The sequence below is a fragment of the Haliotis asinina genome, chromosome 4 (genome assembly GCF_037392515.1).
Source record: "Haliotis asinina isolate JCU_RB_2024 chromosome 4, JCU_Hal_asi_v2, whole genome shotgun sequence".
NCBI lineage: Eukaryota > Metazoa > Mollusca > Gastropoda > Lepetellida > Haliotidae > Haliotis > Haliotis asinina.
In genome coordinates, this window is record NC_090283.1 from 32,916,133 (window position 1) to 32,940,828 (window position 24,696).

At 39.8% G+C, this 24,696-nt stretch overlaps 1 protein-coding gene, 1 long non-coding RNA gene and 1 pseudogene across 2 annotated transcripts; 2 read left to right on the forward strand and 1 right to left on the reverse strand.

The window, feature by feature from the left end:
• Positions 1-574: 574 nt before the first annotated feature.
• LOC137281499 (NFX1-type zinc finger-containing protein 1-like) lies at positions 575-11,638 on the forward strand (annotated as a pseudogene).
• Positions 11,639-13,682: 2,044 nt separating this feature from the next.
• Positions 13,683-19,018, reverse strand: LOC137281999 (monocarboxylate transporter 5-like). The gene is made up of 5 exons (XM_067813757.1): positions 18,979-19,018; positions 16,084-16,227; positions 15,262-15,408; positions 14,124-15,110; positions 13,683-13,801 (listed from the first exon to the last, which is right to left on the reverse strand). The coding sequence occupies exons 1-5, from the start codon at positions 19,016-19,018 to the stop codon at positions 13,683-13,685; spliced, it is 1,437 nt and encodes a 478-aa protein (XP_067669858.1).
• A 3,887-nt stretch (positions 19,019-22,905) lies between these two features.
• LOC137281470 (uncharacterized) lies at positions 22,906-24,347 on the forward strand. Its single transcript, XR_010956739.1, has 4 exons — positions 22,906-22,926; positions 23,458-23,548; positions 23,732-23,848; positions 24,265-24,347. It is a non-coding gene; the product is annotated as an uncharacterized lncRNA (long non-coding RNA).
• Positions 24,348-24,696: the final 349 nt, after the last annotated feature.

Here is a 24,696-nt window from a genome sequence, read left to right on the forward strand (position 1 = left end):
GACACATGTCATCGGTTCCCCATTGCGCAGATCGATGCTCATGTTGTTGATCACTGGATTGTCTGGTCCAGACTCGATTATTTACAGACCGTCGCCATATAGCTGGAATATTGCTAAGTGCGACGTAAAACTAAACTCGCTCACTCGCTCGCTCATGTAGTGTATACTGTTTGTACTATCGATCTTCACGGCGAATTTGTCTGGTGAAAAATGAATAAAAACGAAATACACATACTAAAATTAAAACCAGCTAACGTTAAATCAATAATATCTGTCTATTACCTTTTAAGAATGAATCCATCAATATTGATATAGAAAAAGGATAAGCCATTCATCTGCAGCTGACAAAGTAACCTGTTTTACGTCATGTACATGATTTACTGTCTAACATGCAAATAAATATATAATGTGATATGGCTTCTCAGTAGTGATATGGCTTCTCAACTGGTCAGGTGACTGTTATATAACTGAAGTTCAAAACAATGATGAAATTACATAACAGCTCACGCAACTAACTTCTGCCACCAATGAAATTCCTAGTTTCGGTTTCTGTACGGGGAAATCCCTGCTGTTCCGAGAAGAGATCATTAGAACCGTACATGTCGCAGAGCAATGGCGACTGCGGGGCAAACACAGTAAGTGTTGATTGTTCAATCCGTCTTGGTAAAGGTCGTATATCGCTTTGATCAAATATATCTTTGTCGTGCATAGAACTGGCTTCAGAGATCACAAGCTCAAGGCATTTGTGATGTAGAAATGTTTCGTCATGCTATTAGAATGTATTTTTTGTGTACTTGAATTGTCGGAATGACGGTCTAGAGATAGCGATGTCATGATTCAGTATTGGGTGTTTAACGTCAATATATGTTGAATGATGTCCACCTTTAGAAACCAGCCATGCGTCAAGGAGTGTACGTGATAATGTGATAGTATGTATATTATTGCGTATTACGTATTTCTGTTTCGATCATGGATAGTTGCAAAGGTGGGATGATTGGTAATGGTGTGATTGCTAACATAAATCAACGTCGAAATAGAAACTGTTTTCCACTGTCCGCTCTTGAAGCTCATGTCGCTATGCATTCATGCAAATTATCTCGGAAGAGTGTTGAAGTATCAAGGGAGTTAACTCGTGCAGCGCTGTTGTAAGTGAAAGCCAATATTTATGTCAACGAAACGCATCCATGTCAGTTGCACGTTCGAAACTGATAGTGGATTCGCTTTATTAATATATTTTTATATGCTTACTTTTGATATTTGAGTGATGGCATGGTTGATTCGCTCAACAATGTCGTTATTTGTGTTTTTACGTTATTGTGTAAAGTATTTACCGTTTATCTGCCACGGAGATAAAGCATTTGCCATTTATTTGACACGATAATACAGCTACAATGTATTTACCACTTATCTGTCGGATAGTTACACCATTTCCCTTTTATTCGATACAAAGACACAAGTAATTACCATTCATCTGCCACAATGACACAAGTACCTGTCATATATGTGACACGATGACACAAGCATTTACCATTTATTTCACAAGACGATACAAGTATTTACTATACATTTCACACGATGATACACTTTTCCCTTTCAGTGTTAAAGATACTTAATCAACCCTCGCTTGTAAGAATTGGTGACATCATCTGGGCTTGATTGGCTACATTAAGTTCATTTGGATCTCTCAATGCAAACTGTTTTCAGAATGAATGTTGCAATGTCAAGGGAGATAACTCGTGTGGCTCTGTTTTCAGAGAAGCTATCTAGGTGGCGGAAGCGGGCACTATGCATTTCAGTTACATGTTCATTCGCTCAACAATGGCATTATGTGTTTATTGCCTTGTGATTTGTGTGTGTTGTGTTTGTTTAGTGTGTGTGTGCATGCAATTCCTCATTTATTTATTTATTTATTTATTTATTTATTTATTTATTTATTTATTTATTTATTTATTTATTTATTTATTTATTTATTTATTTATTTAGAAAGAGAGCAAGCAAGTTATTCAGGTAACATAACGTGCAGTTACTTGTCTCACCTACAACTCATACCGCTCTGGGTTGAGTCTTTGGATTTGTACTCAACCAGAATATGCTTCACATTTAACTTTTTTTACAGGTTGTAAATACCAAGCGAAGACTGACACTGAAACTATGGACGAAGAAAGCGCTGACGACCAATCATTGCCAAAGCAGAGGTAACTATGGCCACTCAGAGACGTGTGATACATATACGTAGAATCGGTACTTCTGAGGGCGAAAATGCTTATTATACTAATATTACACAAGAAAAATATACTTGTATACCTCCTGTTTCCTATTTATTTCACACGTGAATAAAAATATCTGCCTTTTATTTTTCACGAGGATACAAGTATTTTCTGTTTGTTTGAGTTGATGATACAAAGATTTGCCGTTTATTTGATATTCTGATACAAGCATTTTCTGTTTAAAGAACAGGCAGATATACGTATTTTCCATTACATATGTAAGTGTCTGTGGGGGTACCTGGCGTCAGGGTTTTATTTGGCAACCCTCGCTTGTAAGTGTCGGTGGCAGCACCTAGTGTGAGGGTTGTATTAGGCAGCCTTTGCTTGTAAGTGTCGGTGATACCATCGGGTGTTGGGGTTGTATTAGGCAGCCTTCGCTTGTGTCAGTAATAACATCGGATGTCAGGGTTGTAATAGGCAACCCTCGCGTGTGTAAGTGTCGGCGATGGCTCCTTGTGAAAGGGTTGCAGTAGGCAGCCTTTGCTTGTAAGTGTTGGTGATAGCATCGGCTGTCAGGGTTGTATTAGGCAAAGCTGACTTGTAAGTGTCGGTGACGGCATCTGGTGAAAGGGTTGTATTAGGGAACTCTCACTTGTGTCAGTGACAGCACCTTGTTGGCGATGACACCTTGTGAAAGGGTTGGATTAGGCAGACTTTGCTTGTAAGTGTCAGTGATAGCATTGGATATCAGGGTTGTATTAGGCAACCCTCGCGTGTGTAAGTGTCGGTGACGGCACCTGGTGTCAGGGTTGCATTAGGCAGTCCTCGCTGTGTTGTTGACGGCACATGGTGTCATGATTGTATTAGGGAGCCCTCGCTTGCGTCGTGATGGCACAAGGTGTTAGGATTGTATTAGGCAGCCTTCGCTTGTAAGTGTCCGTGATGGCACCTGGTGTAAGGGCTTGCTAAGTGTCTTTTGTCGTCTTCAAAATGCATAGATTTGCCCTCGTGATGTCAAAGACTCGATTGTCTGACCCAAATCATTTGCCGACAGCCTTAATTAAAACCTGCCTGGTTAAACATCCATCAAGAAAAACTATCTTTTCCTGAAAGTAACAAATAAAACTAAATAAAGTATTAAAAAGCATCTGCTCAATGTGAATGTGAATCTAAGGTCTGTTATATGTACATATATTGTTACACAAAAGTACCCCGGACAATATTGAAACCCGAAATTACATTTATTTAGACAGCGAACACCGGGGGAGATTGTTTAACCGTAATATTTCTGTTTTGCAATGTTTACAGGGGTGGCACTCGTGGATATGCGGGCAGGGGAAGAGGAGGTAGGCAGACCAGATCAAGGGGTCCCTCAAGGATTACAGCTGACACTCTAAGAAACATGTTATCTCAGGATCCTGCTGAAGTTCTCACCCGGCTTAGCAGGCCTAACAGTGGACTGATGGAATTTCTGAAGCGACAGGATCTCAGTGTCGATGAAACCAAGTTAGCACTAGCTGCACTAAGCAAGGCCTGTTTGTGTGAATCGATGCCCGAGGGATTGAATGCGGTTATCATGAACATCCTTCTCACACCATTTTTAGATTCTACTTTACTTCGTCTCCTCACTCAGCTGATCATGGAAGCAGGTGGCGACAATGGTGTTGTCAGAGACTGTTTACCCCTTATGAAGGAGATGTTGAGTAAAATGCCAACTGAAGGTTGGGGCAAAGTTCAGACAGTTGCTATCTTAGTGCAGAGACTGTGGGACAGGGGAGGCATGAAAGACGAAGATCTTAATAAACACATGCTTGAAATATCCGACCTCCTTGTGAAGTCAAAACCCCCTCCTCCCTCACAAGCAGTTGGATCATCAGGTGGTTCAGCTGCCAATGCACACAATGAAAACCAACCACCGCCTGAGAACTTTCGCGAACTACCTATTATTCCTCGGAAAGATGAGCTGGATGGGACAACAGAAGTTTTTCTTCTGTCAAATAAAGTGGAAGGTCGTTTTAGAGATCTAGAACATTACCTTGAATGCCAGTTTCGCCTCTTCAGAGCAGATGTGATCATACCATTGAAACAAAATATTGTCGACTTTCAAACTGTTTCTGAAAACACATCAGTTGGATACAGGATCTACACAGATGTTCAGATTATCAGACCGGTTTGCACACACAATGGCCTTGGGTACAGGCTAGCCTTTGACACCAAACCGCTACGGCGTGTTAAGTGGGATGCCACTAGAAGGTTGATATTCGGATCGCTACTTTGCCTGTCCTCGGACAATTTCAAAGATAACATTTTCTTTGCTACAGTTGATCAGAGGGAGAAGGAAAACCTACAGAATGGACTTGTTGACGTGCAGTTCATCTCCCAGCATGATGAGGTGGCAAGGATAACTCGGGATGAAAGGTTTGCAATGGTGGAGTCTCCTGCCTACTTTGAATCCTATAAATATATACTAGAGGGAATGAAAGATCTCACAGACAGAAACTTTCCATTCCAGCGGTACATTGTAGAGTGTCAAAATGATGTAGAGAAACCGCGGTACTTGAGGGAACAACAAAATGCTGTGTATGACTTGCGACCGCTTCTGGATGAAGATCACAAGATAACTGATTTAGGGGACACGGCTAGTGCAGAGAGGGGTTTTCCACAAGGATCAGATATAGCAAAGGATGTGAATGTTGACGACATTTCAACTTGGCCAATGCCAGAGTTTCTACATCTCAACGTCTCCCAGCATACAGCCTTGAGAAATGCCTTGATGAGAGAATTCGTTCTCATACAAGGACCTCCAGGTACAGGCAAGACATACCTTGGAATAAAAATCATGAAGACTCTGCTGCATAACTCACATGTGTGGCTTCAAGGACAGGCCAATCTGCCAATTCTTGTTGTGTGCTATACCAACCATGCATTGGATCAGTTCTTAGAAGGGATTTTGAAGTTTTTCAAAGGTAGACTCATTCGTGTTGGTGCTCGAAGTAAGAGTGAAACCATGCAAGAATATTCCTTGAGGAATGCAAGGCAGAGAGTGAGAGATCTTAGATCCCTGCCTGTGGCTGTTCATTCAGGGAAAATGGAGACGTTAAGAGCAATGAATAGCCTGAAAGCAGAAATACATACCACGGCAGCCAAACTTGAAGTGGCAGAGAGAGAAATTTTACATGAGCGTTGTTTGAAAGACTTTATGACCGAAACCATAGCAAGCTGCTTCACTGTTGGGAATGACTATGAAACATGCCAGATAGCTACTTGGTTAGGGATCAAGAAGCGACTGTTTGATATTGAAGAGACAGGTGAACACGTACTGGAAGAGCGAAAGTTGGCAGATGAAGAGGAGGAAGAAGAGTATGAAGAAGAAGAGATGATTGATATTGAAGTACATCAGAGTCAGAGAAGGCTAGAGGAAGACTTGTTTGACTCGGATGATGAATATGCTGATGATGATGTACTTAGCAAAGCACAATCATTAGATGCTGATATACAGCATGTTCGCAAGGAATGCATAGGGTTAAACATAAGCAACCTTGATGCTTCAACAGTTACAATGTTTATGTCACCACAAATGAAGAAAATCCATGAGGACAAACAGAGGCAGAAGAGATCCCTGAAAGTCAGTCTCATTAAGAAACTGCGATCAACTGACAGAATGACTTCACGTGAAGCTGAGAACGTGCGTAACATCTGGAGACTGCGCATAAAAGACAGGTGGAGGTTGTACAGATATTGGGTGGATGTACTTTGTCGACAGGCCAAAGGTGAAATTAGAGACAAAGAAGGTGATTACAGGCGTCTGACTAAGCAATACAAAGAGGTCTTAATGCAAGAGGACAGAACTATCCTTCAGAACTGCTCCATTATAGGGATGACAACAACAGGTGCAGCAAGATATCAGAGGGTTCTGAACGAAATTGGTCCCAAGATTATTCTTGTAGAAGAAGCAGCCGAAGTACTTGAGGCTCATGTTATAGGAACTCTCAGTCGGAGATGTCAACATCTTATTCTCATAGGTGATCACTTACAGCTGTTCATGAGCTTGCCAAGAGGTACAACTTGGAAATATCCCTGTTTGAGAGAATGGTGAACTCTGGTATTCCACATGATACGCTTCTTTGGCAACACAGAATGCGCCCTGAAATAGCGGACGTTGTACGGCCACTCTATAAAGATCTGAAAGATGACAAGTGTGTTAAGACGTATGACAATGTGAAGGGTATTGCACACAATGTGTACTTCATCGAACATCAACACCCACATGAATATGATGAAGAGACAAAAAGCTTTTTGAATGAATATGAAGCTCAATATCTAATAGGTCTTTGCAAATACCTCTTAAAGCAAGGTTATCATGCGGAGCAAATTACAATATTGACAACATATTCCGCCCAAATGCATTGCTTAAAGAATAGGATGCCAAAAGCACAGTTTGAAGGAGTGAGGGTTGTTTCTGTTGACAGCTATCAAGGAGAAGAGAATGATATTGTACTTCTGTCACTTGTCCGCAGTGGAGATGAAACGAAAATTGGGTTCTTGAAAGAAAGCAACAGGGTATGTGTTGCACTGTCAAGGGCTAAGAAAGGACTATATGTTATTGGAAATTTCAATCACATCACTACATACAGTCCACTGCTAAAGGACATTGCTGCAAATGCATCTGCAAGAGGATGCTTCGGCCCTGCACTGCCTCTGTCGTGTCAAAATCACCCGGATGATATGGGAGTTGCCGTAAATCATCCAAGTGATTTTGAAAGAGTCCCCGAAGGAGGCTGTACGAAACCATGTCTTTTCCGACTTTCATGTGGTCATGTGTGTCCACGAGTTTGTCACGTGATAGATGCAGAACACAAATCCATCATCTGTTCAAAGAAATGTAAACGACAATGCCAGAAATGTAAGAGTTACCACTGTGATCTCCCTTGTTACAAGCCATGCAGACCCTGTCCTGTACTCGTACAGAAAACCCTACCCAGGTGTGGTCACGCCCAAATGATTCCTTGTGAAGAGGACGAGGGGAACTATCAATGTCAGGAAACTTGTAAAGAGCGTCTGCCATGTGGCCATGAATGCCAGGGCAAATGTGGACAGCCTCATCCGCCATGTGCCATACCTGTAGAAGTCTCCAAGCCATGTGGTCATACCATAGCTGTTGCATGCAAAGATCGAGACACAGCTGCCTGCAATCATGAGTGTGGTGAAACTCTCAGCTGTGGTGACCCATGCATGGGTACGTGTGGTACATGCCACCAAGGGCGTCTGCATCAGCCTTGTCCTTCGGAATGTAAGCGAATTCTCATATGTGGACACGAATGTCAGTCGTCTTGCAGTAACTGTCCACCGTGTACCAGGAGGTGCGAGAACAGATGCAACCACAGCAAATGTCCTAGGAAATGTGGAGATCCTTGTGCTTCCTGTAAGGAGCCATGTCAGTGGAAGTGTCGCCACTTCAAATGCAACATGCCGTGTGGGGATGAGTGTGACAGACCCCGATGCAATGACTGGTGCAGGAATAAACTACCATGTGGTCATTACTGCATTGGCATTTGTGGAGAGCCATGTCCAAAGCTGTGCCGAGATTGTGACAAGGAGAAGATGCCTGATGTGTTCCTCGGTAGGGAAGATGAGCCAAAGGCCAGATTTATTGAACTGGAAGATTGCAAACACATTTTTGAAGTCAGAGATTTGGACTTGTTCATGGACGGACCAAGTGAAGACGAGGACAAGACACTAGTCAAACTGAAGGAATGTCCTAGATGCCTCACACCAATCAGAAGGAATCTCAGATATGGCAACGTCATTAAGCAGGCACTGGCATGTATAGAGAAAGCAAAGAGGAAGGTTATTGGCGATAACAAGAATGTGAAGGAACTCAGAGACTCCATGGACAGGATGAAAAATAGGCTTCGTCCAGATGACTTGGGTCCTGTGAATGATCTCATGAATTATTTTCCGGTTGATTCAGTTACTATCCTGTCAACCCAAGATCGACAGATCCGTATCATTAAGCAGATATCCAGCATTGAAAGGACAGTGAAGGAGAGCCTTGGAAAATTTAAACGAGCTGGTAGTGAAAGCTATGGAAATTTATCAAAGTGTTTGAAAGACTTCAGAGCTTGGGCCCTTCTTCCAAGGTCCTGTTTCAGCAAACAAGAGGCTCAGGATGCACAGATAGAACTTGAGCGCTTGAGTCTACTGAAGTACCTTATAGACGCCAGGGAATGGATAGATCTTGATGAGAAGGATGTTGCTGTACGGATTATGAGGAACTTGGTAGCAACGATCAGGAGGCTCGAATGTCCAGCAAAACTAGAGGATGGCGAAATGGAGGATGCAAAGAAAATGAAGGAGGATGTAAAGGAGTTTGTCCCTGGGTCAGGGATAGGAGTGACGAATGAGGAACGACTCATGATTGTAGAGGCTATGGGACTCAACACAGGACATTGGTACAAGTGTAAGAGGGGTGAGTCGTTGCATAGCTACGTTTTTAGCGTCTGACAAAGAGGATTAGAAATATATGTAAAATTTTCACTAGATTTTTCACTGATTTGACACTCAATATTAAGCTACACAGACAGATCTTCTAAAACGCATTTGAAAATTGACTAAGATAAATCTTCATCGCAATAGCTGGTCTGCAAGTTTGAGTCCTTTAGTTGCACAGGTAGGCAGTGTTTAGGATTCGAATCACATACGTGCCGAAATTAGAATAGGTTCAACCAAGTGTTCATGAGCTTCACCGTGACTGTAATGGAGAATTATCCTTTTTTCATGTATGCTGACATTTAATAGTAGCTACATGTTTTTACCCAGGTCATGTCTATGCTATCGGTGAATGTGGCAGAGCGTATGAGGAGGCCACGTGTCCCGAGTGTGGGGGATCTATAGGAGGGACTGCTCACAGACTGACAGAGGACAATGCCTGGGCTCCTGAGATGGACGATGCAGATGACCCGCCATGGTCTGAGGAGAGAGACTATATGCTGGCTCTGCAACTTCAGTTTGGTGGCCGTTGAATGTGAAGTGCAGGACATATGACTGCACCATCATATACTCAAGTCACTGGTTATACCACTTTCATGTTTCACTTTGACGTCAGTTATCAAAAAAGACTCGACAGTTTTTTAGGTGAACAGAAATCGAAACTGTCTTCAAGCGTTACTGTTATTGTCAGTATGTAAATATATAGGTAACAGTATTATTTCACAATATATCTTATACTATAATTGAACTGGATTGTTTGACAAGGAGCTATAACAATGCCTCTACCAACTTCCTGTATTCGATGTATTGAAATTGTGAGGTTGAACATGGTGTAATGTATGCTGCATAGTAATTATGGATATATGTTAAATTGATAATTCATTTTCAACTTTGTGGATTATGTCAAATGGTTTATAAGCCACTCCTCATGCATTTCATTGTTTTGTTACATTATGCAAACTGTTATTCTAATTAGTACCGCTTGTCTTCCCAAGCTTGCTTTTGTTTATAATTTCTTGTTCCTTTTATCCATTTTATTACAAGAAATTTTCTTCCTTGTGACAGCAGGACAATACATTGCCATGTCATTTCTTAAACCGTTGAACAAATCTTAGAAATGTGAATGGCGGTTCATACGCTTAAATTTCTCTCATTTACTAAATAGAATCTATCTTTGCGGATAGTCAGTGAATTCTACTGCACTTACTGTATGTTTAGATCTACATGTATTTTGTTTTGACCACTCGACTGTGTTTTTTGATGAATAGTGTATATGTAACCTTATATGGTGAACAAAATGATGTTGTTTTAGAAGGTATAGATAAGTTTATGAGCATATTTTAAGATCAGAGAAAGGATGTTTGATGCGGTACATACGATCTGCTATTGATGGGATAAGACGCCATGTCTGATCGACCTCAGTGCTATATATGTCGTTGAGACAGTTACTTTACTACACCCAAATGTTGATACTGGCGAGTATGTTCATTTTTCGGTTCTTGATTATGCCCCTTTGTTCACTCTACCGATGTAACGGATATGGCCAACGTGACTCTTTACTTTGATAATCATGTTTTGGTAAAATGATTATTTTGTGAGTGAGACATTCATAGTTTTAATTTTTGTAATATATTAGCCTTGTGTGTTTCATTTAAGATATCTATAATGTTTTTTTAATATTTCAGTTTCATTTGTACACCTATACCGACTAACTGTTCTTTCCACAATAGGTAACAGGGTCAGTAATCTGGATGTTGTATGTCTGAATAAGAATTTGACATTGTTATCACATTTTAATTATTATTATTTTAATTATTATGGTGCGAGTGTTCATGACTCGTGATTGGAGGCAATTAAATTTAGTAGTGCAATCAGCGACCTTGTTTCAAAATGATCGTTCTCAAGATCTCGGTAATTTCCGGATGCATCGTGAAAACTGGAACCTCTTCCCGAGTGCGATACTCAAATGTTTCTTCTAGACAGAACTCAGTCATGTCATATTTGTTTCTCCACATTGCTTGCATTTTTCAAGTTGAATCTAGGTCGATGTAACACGTGTTCTCATTGGACAGAAAAAAAGGAAATAAATCTGCTGCCATTTTTTGCCGCAAAGGGATTTTATGAGAACCGCGAATTATGGCCGTATTAGAACAGAGGTTCCTAGGAAGATATGACAAGTAACCTCTGTGGGAAGAGAATGCCTGAAGACGTGATGACGAGTAATCCTATAATGTCGATGCTCTTTAAGGCAAATGACAGTACAGTTTTCAGAGAGTATACTTTTCATTGAAAAGACGAGTGTTGTTTCATGATAAATAGAATTTCACACTAGTGCCTTCTAATATCAAATCTTTCAACACTTGTTCATAAAAGTAGAAATATTTGTAACTTCATAGCACCTTATGGTGATATATTTGATATCAAAAGACAGTGGGGTGATATTCTCATTATACTTGAACAATAATGGTTCGCTACATACATTTTTACAGAATAGCTTCTTCGGTGACAGTTGGAAAGGATGCCCTCGAACATACTGAGCAATATTATGGTTTCTGAGCGGAAAATGTTCAGGTGAGCTAATCGTCACGTGAGCTTATCATTTGAGCGTATATTTCCTGATAAAGCCACACATATAACAGGTGTAAACCTGTAACGGATGTAGACACACGTGTAGGAGCACCTGAAACTGTGAATGTTGTCGATGTTTTGATTCTTGTAATGTTTACACTCCTCCTATTTCGATCTCCGGATAACTCGATATGGTCATTATGATTTTTGACTGAGGGAGGTTGTTCGGTTCGATTGGGTTCAAAACGTCTCCGATTTACCAGCTCTTTGCTTAAAAGAGTTTTAGTTTTATGTGATTGTAATCTGTATGCATTATTATCATTACTTCTAAAGTCGGAGTTAAATATCAATCGAAATAAAGGTTTTTACCCAAACAACTAGTCGGTTTTATTGGTGTTCTGAATCAGTAAGCCTCCGTGGTGTAGTGGTTACAGCGTCCGCCCGGAGACAGGAAGGTCGTGGGTTCCATCCCCGGCCGCGTCATACCAAATGACGTACAAATATGGTTCTCGTTGATCCCTCTCTGACGCTCGGCTTTAATGAGTGCAACAAGGACTGGTCGGCTCGGAGTCAGAATAATGTGTCTGACTCACGTTATTTATGCTAAACTGCGGTATGATATTTCAGCCAGCAATAAAAACTAGCTTATGTATGTAATTCAGAAAAGGAAACTTTGTCTCGTCAAACCAGCATCCCAAGGTGTCTTCCGACGCAATAGTGTTAGAATATTTATTAACGTGAAAATTGGAGAAAGTTTTACCAATATTTTTTAACGGTATGGGTTAATGAAAACTGGAAATTTACAGACCAACTGACCACGTTCCTCAATGTTAAACTTGTGAAGGGTCACAGTGATAACGACCATCGGACTTACTCCGTGATCAGGAATAAAGCTAACAGAGCCAAGACTCAATGCATGTATCCGTCTATACGACAGTTAGATATATAATACGGATGACAGTAACAAATCTAGTAAATTTTATCTATGGCATTACGTTGTGAATACTATGCTGGTTTGTAATAGTGTAAAATATTCATATAGATTGTACAAACGCCTTTGGCTTGATGTGTAGAGTATTTAACAATGACATAACGTTGTATACTTTTGAATGTGTATCGTGATTAATGTAGTATGTATAACGAATCTAAATATGATGTTCATGTTCTTTGCAAGCTGATTGATAACTATAATTGTAACATATTATTATTGAATTATCATGTAAAATGATCCTGTTACTGCTGTACATTAGACTCCATATTTATTTACTTAGGTTCTGTGTTGTGCGTGGGTTGCTATAGTCATAACTCTTGCCAAGCGAGCCAATTCCCCGAACTCGCGATTTAATATATTGTTCAAATCGACCTGAAACCATGCTCACTTACTTACCGTGAAACACAAATTCACAAGCCTTGACGATGCCCTTGTCCCAAATTTGCTCGGAATTCAATAACAGACCATAACGGAAGAATGTGTAGTCATAAGACGGTAACTGACCAATATTTAACCAAAGTCATCAGGGTGACAGGATGATACACGAATGTCTGTATTGACTGGTGTTATGTCTCAGTGAGAATGAGCAACGATGCACGCGGTAATGGGTTTATATGATCAGTCAGATAACACGGAAAACGTGATCATAAAATGCCATCCCATTACACTGCGGATGTGGAGGAATAGCCCAGTGGTTAAAGCCTTCGTTCCCGTGCTCGATTCCCAATAAGGGTACAGTGTTTGAAGCCGATGTGTGATGACCCTCGCCGTGATGTTGCTGGAATATTGCTATATGCGGAGTAAAATTAAACTCAGTCAGTCAATGGGATTAAGAATCTGTGGCAAAGATGTACTTCTGATCAGGACCATACGGTTGACTCACACAAGGCGTTGCAAATTGGAAAGAACCCTCCTGAAAGAAGAAGATGTGAACAAAAACTTTTAATACAAGGTCTGCAATGGTAGTCTGTGTTTTCTCTCGGTTTACAGTGTATTCGGCAGTCTTCTGTGCATGCACAATAGTGATTGGGTCTAGTTGTTACGCCACTTTATGCAATATTCCAGCAATATCACGGCGGGGTACACACACATTTTACCACCGTCGGGTATGGAACGACTTTTGCGGACAGCTCAGACGATTGTACTGCACAGCATGTGAACGATCAAATGGACGTCAAATGATTTTTTTGACATCTCGTCTCGATTTCTGCTACTGCTCGATTTTAGACCTGTTTTTCCTTTCGATCGAGATCGGACGCCAAAAGCAACTGCAAGTTAAAAGTGGTTACTGATTGGTAAATTAGTAGAACATAGAAGGGACATAATTCATAACAGCCTCCGAAGGGTGGAATTGGATAATGTAATCCAGTCACTCCAGCACACATTAAAGGAGGAGATATCTCCTCTGTTTTCTCATCCCTGCCCGATTAGTCTGTATTTCTCTTTGCTGTTGGAAGAAGTAACAAGAGCAAAGCCGACATCAGTTGACATGTTCCCAAAAAGTGGAAGGAGGCAGCGTAACTCCCTGAGAAATTTCTAAGGACACCTACAAAACAAACAAGGAAACTTTATGTTTATGCGAGGGTAATGACAAACATGGAAAGAAAATGGTTTATTTAACTTTGCCCAGTTAATGGCAATGAGTTTTAGAACTATCTTTATTTGGATATATCAAAAGACAAGCCTAATTCCTGCGTATTCAGACCTCAGTGTACGTCTAAACAGTTACCCTCCACACAGTATATATGTTAGCTGTGTATCCTTAACGTCAACGTATTGATGCAAAAATATTGTTTTGAGATGATCCTAAAGATATCAGGCTTTAAAACTACATTTCAGCTGTTTGCGTGGAAAAAGTTGGTACTTACCCATAATTGGATAACAAACTGCCATCATTGCACCATGGAATACCTGAACATAGCCCAATACTTTTGAAAAATGTTCCATTCCAACAAAGTCTATAATCACGGCTGGATGGAGTGCTGGGTATATCCCATTAAGAATTCCAAATACTGCAATATAGGACAGGATAAGTCCAAATCCGTTGAGATATCTTGTTATGTGGTTTAGTGTGCCTAGTGCAACCATACTGAAAGCAATAAGATGATGTCTTTTTATAAAGGGCAACTCTGAAACTACGCCAGACAGAAGCCGGCTTACCAGTTCCAAGCCATTGAAAAGAGTCAGGAGCATTGCTGCTTGCATTTCGCTCAGACCTTTCTCCTTCGCCAGTGGTGGCACAAATGTCTGAAGTAAACCCACACCAAGGAACCCAAAAGCTGTAAATCCAAATATCAGAAGGTACAGTGGCTTTTTAAAAAATGATAGGTTCATCGCTTTGTAGCAGCTTGATACAACAGTACACGCTGTCGTGTCCATTCCATGCTCAGTTTCAGAAGGAAGAAAGCTATCCAGCTCTGACTGTTCAGGAACAGACGTTTTTCGGTACATATCTCTCTCCGAATGGTCGTCATTGCCAAGGTGACCACGTAATTCACACTTCGTGCCCTCATCAGGTACCTCAGCAACAGTGGAAACCGGACTATTTTTCTCACTCGACCCACACGGTATAATAGAAGAAAAATCCTGATCTGTCTCCTTCGCTTCAGAAGCAGTGGACGTCAATGGTCGATAGAGACTCACAAAAGTTAGAATCTGCAGCATCATGCCTGTGATGATGAGGAATGCTCCTCTCAGTCCGTACTCTTGGATGAGGAACTGGACAAGTGGCGGCAGTAGCATCCCACCAGTGCTGACGCCACAACTGCATATTGCTGTTGCTAGAGCTCGTCTTTTTGTGAAGTATTTGCCAACCATAACCAAGCCTGGCCCGTAGAGCATTGCCGCTCCAATTCCTGAAACAATGGTGAACGGTGATCATTTCTTAATGTTTGTGAAGTTATTCTGCAATGCTAGTGAGCATACTAATTCCAGGAGTCCAATTGTAACCGGAAACAATCGGGGTTCTATAAATAGCAGGGATGGCAGTCAAAAACAGAAACTAACCTGCTAATCCTCCTTGGGAAAAGATCAATACATAGACGTTACTTGCGAAGGAGTTGGTCAAGACGCCGATGGCAAGTATGAACACTCCTAGTATAGTCGTTGTCCGGATGGTGATTTTTTCCAGAACGACGTTCAGGACGAACAGTGCTGGAACAGAACTCAGTATGTGAGTATATCAGGTATAAGCAAGAGGCAAATGCAAGTCAGTGATGTTACACTCTAGCAGAAACCTGTCCATGATCAAGTGAAAAAGGGAATCAAACCTTCGAGCCGAAGACATGGGCATGACACGGGGAAGTTACTAACTGAGCTATCTTTGAACTCTTTTGAATAAGTAAGTGAACAAGTTTAGTTTTAATGCTCTTCAAACTTAACAAATATTCCAATACAACGCAGCAGATTTTGCCCAAAATCTTTAACTCTCAATTCTTTGACTGAAACTCATGTGGCGTTTTTTTTATGAAACATAATAATGACGGTGTTATTATCCTACCACAAGTTGCATATGTATTGATTTGAAATATCTCCTAATTTCACCAGCTACTGGGATGAGTTGAGTTGAGTTTACCCATCGGCATAATTTCAGTCAGCGACGAGGACCAAGTCTAAATACTTGGATACGGTAAGTACAAAGCTGAAATGCTTAAATAAGCTGTTTTTGAAAAACATATTTTCGTCATATTATTATAGCTTATATAAGCTGAAAAACGGAATAGCACCAAATTTAAAAACATCCAATCCATCATTCACATTACTTAATTACAATTGATGTCACAGGTTGACTTCCCTCAGGTACTATCTGACCAACAACGTCATGCATACCTGCGACGCTGTAAGCAGCCGCGTTGACACCCATCAGCAGCGATGCAACAGACGCTGATGCATTGAACTTTTTCTCCACCTCCACAAACAATATCCCGAAGCATTTGATGTACCCGGCGTTGAGAACGTTCATGAAGAAACAAGCTGAAAAAGACTGGCGTAAGTGAGTTTGGTTTTAGGACGCTCCCAGTAATAATCCAGCTACATGGCAACGGTCTGTAAATGATCGAGTCCGGACCAAATAATCGAGAGATCAACATCGGCATCGGTTTACGCATTATTGGAAACTGACGACACGAGTCAACCTGTCACATATGTCATATCTGGGTTTACACTTTCTTAGTAAAGTATAAATTCTAGTACTTTTTGGGTTCAGTCCCATCCGACCACGGACTTGTCAGAGGGGTACACACAGTATGCAGTCTAGACTACCAGTTATCCTACTTCCATATTTGTGGAAGACACGCTGGCTTAGCGGCCTAGGTGGCTGACTTTGTCTGCTGGCGATTAGGTACCTGACTACTGATGGTGCTGGTTCGAAATCCCGGATGGGACTCAACCAACAGTGTAGTAGATTTGTACTTTACTAAGAAAGTGTAATCCCATATATAACACGTTACATTTGATCACTTTCTAATTGACATGCAGCTCATCACTGGATTGCCTGGTCCAGACTTCGTTATTAACAGACAGTCGCCACATAGCTTGAACATTGCTGTGTGCCCTGTTAAATGACCACTCGATCCCTTTAGTCGCCTTATATGACAAGCATGGTTTGTAAAGAAGACATTCATAAGTCCTGTCTGAAGAATCAGTAACATAAATGATTTCCTGTTTCAACGAAGGGTTCTGCTTTACAGAGTTACCACCTTTCTGACTGCTAATCGCCCTGAGCGGTTGCAGCAGTTGTACAAATTGTTATTCTCACGGCGTAACGATATAGCTGAACTACTGCTGCTGTGGCTATGGACTTTAACGCCCTATTCTCGCGGAGTCAGCATTATCACCGTGTCGCTCCATCCAACGTGACGTGACTCAAATACTTTCAAGATTCCAGGACCCGTATTCGTGGCGAAATGTCTCCTTTCACAAAATGAAATGCTGTTTTTTGAGAGGCTCTCTATAATATTTTTATATTATAATGTGCGCATTGTCTGCAACTAAGATGTAGCCATCAAACCCATAGCAGTAGTTGCCATCAAACCTGTAGAAGTAGTTGCCATCAAACCTATAGAAGTAGTTGCCATCAAACCCATAGCAGTAGTTGCCATCCAACCTATAGAAGTAGTTGCCATAGCAGTAGTTGCCATCCAACCTATAGAGGTAGTTGCCATCAAACCCATAGAAGTAGCTGCCATCAAATCTATAGAAGTAGTTGCACCTCACAGTAACCTTGCTCTAGCACTGTACTGAGTGCTAAGCCCATGTTCTGTAATTCTAGTACAGTGAAGTGAGGTGAAATGGGGTTTAACGTCGTACTTAAGAATATTTCGCTCATATGATGACGTGCATGCGTGTGCATGTGTGGGTGCTTGTACTAGCCCAGACTTAAGGCTGGTTTCATAGTGCAAGCTCACTGAGACACCATGCCTCATGAATACCCAATTCAGACACACTTATTGGCTCCGAGCCGAACAGTCCTTGTTGTACTTATGAATACCGAGCGCTAGACAGGGACCAAGAAGCACCATATTTTAACGTCTTTTGCACGTCTTTTGGTGCATCGTTTGGACAAGGTTGGGGATCGACCCCGCGATATTCGGCCTCTGCGCGGAGGCTCTAACTCGCGGTCTCCAGTACAGAACAGAAAAGATCCTAGCCTAAGGACCCCAGTCTGATATTTATATTTTATTCTAGAAATTATCAATCAAGTATTAATCGTAACCTTAGAGACTTGTGCAAGTCTAACCTAACACCTGCCCAGCAAATTATTGGAACGATCATCAAGGGTCACGGTCAGGTTAGTTATATTTAGAATCCATGTCAGTCAGGTGGGGCTGGCTATTCCGTTTGCCTGACCGACGGTCATTTTACAGACCATCAAGCCACTTCATGTCACTTCGCCCAAATCCACTCGTTCAAATTCATTTACATAGCCCCTCAGCCAAAGTCAACAAAGTGATCACCATTCGTAAATATACTGGACAAGAATAGCTAGGGATATTTGTAAATTTTGAAAGTATGGATAATGATGCATTGATTCATTGACACACTGATAAAATATCAGTCATAAAAATACCAATATCCCCAACTTATTTTGCCCAGTATACAAAACATTTCGCTGGGCGGGTTATTAATTTTTCTTAGATTTATAGGTATATGTGATAATCATTTTCTGCGTGTGTTACATGATCACTGTATTGTATCTTTTGAACAAACTTCCCTTTGTCATTCATCGGTGAAGATCCCGGTGAGAACTGATCTCCAATAACCCATGCTTGTAATGGGCGACTAACGGGACTGGCGGTCGCTGACTTGTTAACGCATCAGAAGAATATGAAGGAGAAATTATTTACTACAATGTGTCACACCCTAGCACATGGTCCGTGCATGTTTAAGCCTATGAGACACGTCAAAACAAAGATAAAAAGCATGATAATATTAAAAAATTAAAATGACATACCTCAAACAACAACCATCATACAATGGCACAACCAACACACACAGTTACTGATATGGGTATATAATACCTCACTGCACAACATATACCATCTTATCCCACTTGAATAAATCGATGATGCTGATGTTGTCCATTGTACTGTCTGGTCCAGCCTGGATTATTTACAGACCGTAAGCTGGGGTATTGCTGTGTTCGGGGTAAAAATCACGGTGATGTTATTGCAAAACAGAGATGCTACATCAAATCACAAATTATACAGCCTTGACATCTCTTACCTGCCAGTACTACCCACGACCATCCCTCATCTGAAGCCATCCTCAGCGGACACACGGCCAGTCCAAATTGCTATGATTCTATGCTGGTGGGTCATGCGCTCTCTGTCTAACTCCTATGTTGTGCACAGTCGACAGCATGCTCTGTGATTGTGCATAAGCTGATTATCGTGCATTGCAGCAGCACAAGGTCAGTGTTTACCTTTCTTGTTGTCGTTTACTTTGAGATTGACTCCCTCAGCTAACTCTGCAATGGCGTAGAATACATAAAAATAAGTCACGCGGGTCTAACTTGTTCAACTTGCGTTTCGAGATCCATACATTTTAATTATCACAGCAAAAATAACTTGGTTTCCGTTCTTGCGGAAACCTGATGGATACTGGGTAATGTAGGTTTCCGCTAGGTTTCAGTTTCAGGAAACGCGCAATGAGAGTTTCCGCATAGTTTCCACAACTGAAACTAACAAGTCTTAGTTTCCGTCATGTTTCCGTCAACTGAAACTGTAGTTGGAAGTTTCCATTTAGTTTCAGTTTACTGAAACCTTTATAGCTGGAGTGAGTAAGTTTCTGGTCTTGCGGAAACCTTGTGGATCTTGGGTAATGTAGGTTTCCGCTAGGTTTCTGTACAAGGAAGATGACAATGAGAGTTCGCTTAGTTTAGAAAGCTGAAATATGTTGTATTATCTTGTTATATTTATTACATATTTATTTGAACAAAAAACAAACGCTGGAAATATTATGATCCAACTGTTTCATTTCTTAGAAAAGCTCACATTTTAATGCAACAGGGCAGTTGCAGTAGTACACAATTCGCTGTATTAAGAAACTGGGGCGCTCAGAGAAGAGTAACAGAATTCTCTGCACACAAGCATTGCTCAGGAAGTAGGCACACTGAATGAAGACGAGCTAGCCAGTACACAAAGTGCTTTGTTCTTCTGTAGATGTTTGTTGGTGTATGCGAGTCCTGGTTAATATCTGGTGAAACATCTGAATCCGAATCAATCAGGCTCTCACATTGTGGTGGTAATAGCTCGCAAACCTTGAATGTGCTGTTAATATCTTGGTCACTGTCAGTGTCTGGAAAGGAAAAGGACATTCAGTTTGAATCATCAATTCAACTGAGAGACAATTCAATGAATGAAACACAGCAATATATATGATAATGCAGATAACATGTATTACAAATATTAAATACGTATTACCATTTGCTCACTTTCAGTTATTACAGTTACATGTATGATACATACATTAAATATATTAAACATGGATAGCAAAGTGACAGTGCAAACTCGATTTTTAGTGAAATCTAAAAATTCTTTGATGACTAACCTGATGAAACATTTGTCATTCACCCGAAAAATCTTTACAAACTAACAAACATCTTGTTACGGAGATGGAGATAACGTGTTTTTCTTGAAACAGACGTCTGGCAGTGAGGACAGAAAAGCCGTATTTCTCCTGGAATTTAAAATATATGTATATATTATGCTTGAATCCATGTACAGTTACACTTTGAGTGAGGTCAAAAAGGTTTGTTGTATGTATTAACATAGTGTCAGCTTCATTATAAAGCTATATGAATAATATTGTTATAAAAGAGATTCCCTTACCGGGCATCATTCTCCGAGTTTGTTGGTCCACAATCCATATCTGTAAATCAAATAACTGACACAACGATTCTTTCAGAAATATGAAACTTGAGGTGTGATGTCAATGCATTGTAGGGCTAACACATGCAACATGTACTGATGGACAAGGTTTTAATGGTTATAAAACAAATATCAAACCATGAAACTGATTAACTGGTACAACTGGATACACAGAACTGACACAGAACATAAGATACTAGATAATTTGATGAACTAATAAATGTATGATGTGACTTGGTTGAAATATTTCTGGAGTACAGATTATATGAATAGATATAACGAAGACATATATGCGGAATATCTCTGGGTACCCATGTTAAAACAAATACTGTAGAAACCAACCATATTTCAGAAACGTATTTCTCGTGATTTTAGGCTGTTTTTCTTGACAATTACTTGTCGCAATGTCCACAAAGAACTGTGTCCCTGCAGCAGAAAGTGCCACGAATAGTCTGCAGAAAATATGCATGTACAAATCATAGCCAAAGGGTAAGTGGGATTGTGCTTCATTCTTCATTCACATTGACAAATGAATTAAGGTTTCAAAGAAATTGTGACACATTACCAAATTATATTAGTAATAGTAGTAAAGTTAACTTAAAGGGTAGATAGGGATAGTAGATCTGGGCGTATACCTGAAAAGAACAAACAATGTTAATATTTCTAACCCCCGTGCATGTTGTGAGCACAGTGCGTAAATTACTTACATGGTACGTGGTGGAAGGGGGGGGGGGGTCCATCCAGCAGAAATATATCCGGATACTACCTTCTCCTGACAGGATTTTAGAAAATAAATTATTTGCCACAATAAAGTTTCCCATGAGTGCTAAATCAGTAGGACTCATGACGCTCGAGCATGTTAAAGTAAGGTGAACATGTTTTCACAATTAATCACTGTTAATAATCACAAGGTCTACATATTGATGCTTGACACTGAGAAAAAGCAATCAGTGACGCTAATGCGATGAAAAGACTGCTAAAACCATAACTGCTCACTGTTGTCACTTTGAGTACTTACATTCAATCCGCTGAATTCCACTTTTCACACTCCCCTTTGATGTCGGCAATGTAAACAAATAAACGAATGGCGACAGGATCACGTCCACGCGAGACTATCTAATTGTTAACAAAACAACTCACAACAGGGTGTACCTTCCTCTTTTGTTGTAGAACGAGGATATCTACTGTCAAATGGTCACATTAGATTTATTTAAAAAAACACAATAACAAAACTGTCTATTTCCCGTGAGTGTTAGCGAGACGCCATCTTGTTTGGCGGGTAGGAACAAATTTGTTTTCCTAGCAATTATTTTTCAAAACTTTAAGCATAAGATGGCTGCGTCGTGTAAACTTTGCCATGGCCACCTCACTTTCCCCAAAAGCACTCGACGAAAGAATTCGCGACTTGGAGAAGAAAGCAGAGAACGGATGCGAGCAACTCGGAGTACCTCGGATGTGTCAGGTAAGACCGAGGGTATTTTATTGTAAATAACGTTTAAAGAAATATTGCGTTAATGACAGAAATCCGGATAGATTATAATGTTTATCCCGCGAATGTATATTTTCGCTCGTATTATTTTTAAATGTTATCGTGAAATCTCAGTAAAATAGGCCTGAAAAATAAGTTTGTTTATATTCCATTTCAATAGATCGACATGGTATAGAATACACCAAGCTTGTATTTGTAAGTAACTATCTTAGTACTAACCACAAGTATTTATTTAAGTTTAAAGGGGCAGACTTTTGATTTTAGTGCTCCTGTTAATAGTTTGCAAATTTTAGCGTTGCAACTCGGTTAACACTTGTACAAAAGGTGTGTGTGTGTGTGTGTGTGTGTGTGGGGGGGGGATGAATTACGATCTGCATCGAAAAGATCCGCCATATGTAGTGGTTCACTCATGGGTTTACTGGGTATTGCAAGATGTATTTCACCAATTCAGATATATTTTAAAGAATGATAAAAATGATGGGCTTTTACAATGGCAACATTTCGGTGTAATTTATTAAATGCAATCCTGGATCATTAGTGAAATGAAATTGTTTACCCCCAAATTCGCTCAGAGGGGTCAGATGTGTTTCTGAACTATTTGAGGCAAACACTAAATTCATATAAGAAACTGTTAGCTCTGCGTAGGATACATTTAAAATTTCATGTAATTTTTCAATAATTTAATACATACGTGTTGAGCATAATCATATATATATATCTGTTATATTTAACGTATTTGATTTAATCTTTTAGGCTGTTGTGAGAAAAATCTGGACACGACTGCTCCTGGAGGATCACCCTTGTCTATCGAAGGTATGTGCTCATGTTACTAGGTAATTTCACTTTGAATATTTCATTAATTCACTTCCCTACGTACGTTTTCTCAAAATGAAAAATACATGAAAGTATCATTTGCAAATGGATTTGAATAGCCGGTAAACTAAATCAGTTTAATATTACACCTGTGTGAAATTGCCATCAAACTGACCCCTTGATTTTACAATGCTTAATTGCTGCAAGGTTATGTCATGTGATATAACTAAACTTCTTTTATCATGATCTTTATGTCAGTTGTTCACTTACCGGTTGCATAACTTTGGCAAACAGGATGTACATAGAATTTGCACGAAATAACACAAAGGATGGTTAGCCTTTTTGGAAGTTATTTTAAATCATTTAACTACAAAATGGTAAACTTTCAGAACAATATATGTATTCAAAGTTATAAATCTGCAGTTTACTTGGTTGTATAATTTTCACTGACGATCGTTAATTTTAATAGACATTGTGTTGAATGCATGATTGAATGAAGTGCAAGAAAAATGACATTTGTTTTTATTTCAGTAAAGCCGATGACGAGGACTCTATGAATATAGTAGTCAAAGAAACAAGTGACTATATCACGACCAAGGATGGTCAATAGGATCTTGTGAAGGTAATTTTCACTCACCTGCCTGTCATTATAAATAGTTAATGATTTAAATAATAGTGTAAAGACAGATTTATGGATGTTAACTTCAGTAACCAAGCCAGCATGGCATATATAAATACCTTTGCCTAACAGATGAACTAAAATGTGTGAAACATGCTGTATAGTACTTTAAACATTTATTTTCAGAAGCGCTTTGTAGAGTGTGGCGGAACAGGCGTGATGATCTCAGTAGACAAGAAACCGGAAAGAAAGTGTCACACAGAACAGCAGCAAAAAAAAACAAAAACAAAAAGAATGAAATCCGTAAGTATATCTATTCGAATAATAACATGTAACAATTCTTCTCATTACAATGTGTGACAGATTCTAAGTTCCGGAAATATACATTTAAAATGTTTATGGATTATTGCTTTTTACATTCTTAAGATATGTAACACATGATTCAGATCATAATTTCATAAATCATAACATAAGAATCAAGTCAGTTAATGGTGATATATAAACATGTTATTACACTTCAGTGACTTCATGTCACTTCAGAGCAACAGATTGTGTGTCCATAAGAAAATAGGATATGTCATTAAATGTGATGAACTGCTTAACTTGTGTTGGGGTGATTAATGAAGTAAATAATTTTTCACGACACTTCCTTTTTAATAATTTGCAATCCATCTTGGCATTATGGTTTATCTGTTGATTGATTTTTGTTTAATTTTCAGAAAATTGCACTGCGCATGAAAAGCCTGAAAACTATTGACTGGCCAGATCGACGAAAGGAAAGGGTTTCAACTATACTTACCTTGGAAATGACTTCTCCAGTTGTGAGTGATGAAGAAGATGCCATTTCATTGCTCTCTTACCCCTTTACCTGGGAATCTAAACTCAAGATGTCTGCACTGGACTCAGCCACAATTTTCAACGCCACCACCAAAGCTAAGGCCAACATGAAGACCAGGATGCGGCATCCAACCACAATGACAGAGATATCCGCTCAAGGATGCCCAAGTGGGCTAGTAAATAGCTAATCGATCACATGAACGTAATTTTATCTGTGATCAATTAAATTTGAATTATTCTCAATGTAAAACTTTAATAGTTTTGATATTCTGATTGTATTTCAATTAATACAATTTTATTCAATCTTAATTTTT

What these genes read in the sequence shown, in the direction of transcription:
- LOC137281999 (XM_067813757.1), bottom strand. Translation starts at nt 19,018, where the DNA reads ATGGCTTCAGATGAGGGATGGTCGTGGGTAGTACTGGCAG. An exon ending in GTCGTGGGTAGTACTGGCAG is followed by an intron (nt 16,228 to 18,978) that starts GTAAGAGATGTC and finishes AGTCTTTTTCAG; the next exon opens with CTTGTTTCTTCATGAACGTT. An exon ending in AGTTTGTTATCCAATTATGG is followed by an intron (nt 13,802 to 14,123) that starts GTAAGTACCAAC and finishes TTTGTTTTGTAG; the next exon opens with GTGTCCTTAGAAATTTCTCA.